Genomic DNA, 1,797 nt, shown 5'->3' on the forward strand with positions numbered 1-1,797 from the left:
TCAGTACAAATGAGAGAGAAGTACAAGTAGCACGCTTCTGGGAGCGACAGATACCTTTTCCCAGCCCCGCCCTCAGTTTGCGTGAGGTTAGAGGAGACGGGTAGGTAAGGTAGTCGCCATTTCACCAAATGGAGGGTAAAACCACGGTCCCAGACTACCTGTGTAGGTATAGCTACTCAAACCTCCTTAAAAATGGCCAATAGTCTCTAGTCTCTTATAGACATCAGAAAAAAATCGTGTAGGAAAGTAAATAGGTAAGTATTCGTACCATTATTCTATTTGTAGCGAAATCTATTTTTAAAAACTATTCAGAATGTTCAACCTCAAACTGCCCCATATAAAATCAACTAAATTAACCCGTAAAATCCCAAAAAGTGTACAGGGGGCCTTACCTCCTTAAAATCTCTAGTCTCTTATAGACATCAGAAAAAAATCGTGTGGGAAAGTAAATAGGTAAGTATTCGTACCATTATTCTATTTGTAGCGAAATCTATTTTTAAAGACTATTCAGAATGTTCAACCTCAAACTGCCCCATATAAAATCAACTAAATTAACCCGTAAAATCCCAAAAAGTGTACAGGGGGCCTTACTGGGCCTAAAGCTCTGATTTTACGGGCTAATCAGCTTATTTCCTCTTAGGGATGAGCTCTTTTTCCCATGGAGCAGAGGTTGAACACCTTGTATTTCCTTGAGTATGTTTGTATGACTTATAATAACTTTTATTGACTTATAACTTATAATAGACTATATCTATGTACTTACGTAGTTTGAGAGATCGGCAATTCCACGGGGGAACCTCTTGGGGTCAGCCGCTATTTTTAAAAACTATTCAGAATGTTCAACCTCAAACCGCCCCATATAAAATCAACTAAATGAACCCGTAAAATCCCAAAAAGTGTACAGGGGGCCTTACTGGGCCTAAAGCTCTGATTTTACGGGCTAATCAGCTTATTTCCTCTTAGGGGTGAGCTCTTTTTCCCATGGGGCAGAGGTTGAACACTTTTTATTTCCTTGAGTATGTTTGTATGACTTATAATAACTTATATGACTTATATTGACTTATAACTTATAATAGATTATATCTATGTACTTACGTAGTTTGAGAGATCGGCAATTCCACGGGGGAACCTCTTGGCGTCAGCCTGCAATCTGCCGTTGAAGCTTCTAGTCTTGTCTAGCCAGCAGTCATCAATGTTGATGTACTCGTAGCCAACAGCGGCGTAGCCTTCTGACACCACCAGGTCGGCCATCGTGCGAAACAGACGCTCACTGGGGAGGAAAAGAAATGAAACAGGAGTTTAGTATTACTATCAGGAGAACCTGCTCAGTGCAAATGAGAGAGAAGTACAAGTAGCACACTTCTGGGAGCGACAGATACCTTTTCCCGGCCCCGCCCTCAGTTTGCGTGAGGTTAGAGGAGACGGGTAGGTAAGGTAGTCGCCATTTCACCAAATGGAGGGTAAAACCACGGTCCCTAAAAATCTTCGTTACAGGTATGAAGGTATATCAACATTTTCGTGTTGACTGTATTTACAAAGACATCAACTTTGGGAAGTTGCAAATACATAAATAAATAAATTACCTGCTGATTCAAATGTGTCACACCTCAGTCTGTAGTTCTGCAGAACTTTAATTTAGAGGGAGTAGTCAATAAGATGTTGTAATAGAGGTGTGATAGTCTGTAGGGTGTGGTGTACTTTAGATACTTCGTGTACTGAGCCAAAATACCCAAAACAAAAAATAGGACCTACCTAAATAATAAACTATGTATATATATCAAAGTACAGCCAAAAAAA

The 1,797-nt window shown here is 40.0% G+C and overlaps 1 protein-coding gene across 1 annotated transcript in view; it reads right to left on the reverse strand.

Moving 5' to 3' along the window:
• Nucleotides 1-736: 736 nt before the first annotated feature.
• LOC103516501 (alpha-galactosidase A-like) overlaps nucleotides 737-1,797 on the reverse strand; it is a 4,729-nt gene continuing 3,668 nt past the window's right edge. Inside the window, exons 2-3 of the mRNA XM_008481469.3 lie at nucleotides 1,130-1,270; nucleotides 737-797 (exon numbers count right to left, since the gene is read on the reverse strand). Coding sequence (XP_008479691.2) covers nucleotides 752-797; nucleotides 1,130-1,270 — 187 coding nt within the window. The 3' untranslated portion in view covers nucleotides 737-751. The remainder of the gene's footprint in view (nucleotides 798-1,129; nucleotides 1,271-1,797) is intronic.

This window comes from Diaphorina citri, unplaced genomic scaffold (genome assembly GCF_000475195.1).
Source record: "Diaphorina citri unplaced genomic scaffold, Diaci psyllid genome assembly version 1.1 scaffold1585, whole genome shotgun sequence".
Classification (NCBI taxonomy): Eukaryota; Metazoa; Arthropoda; class Insecta; order Hemiptera; family Psyllidae; genus Diaphorina; species Diaphorina citri.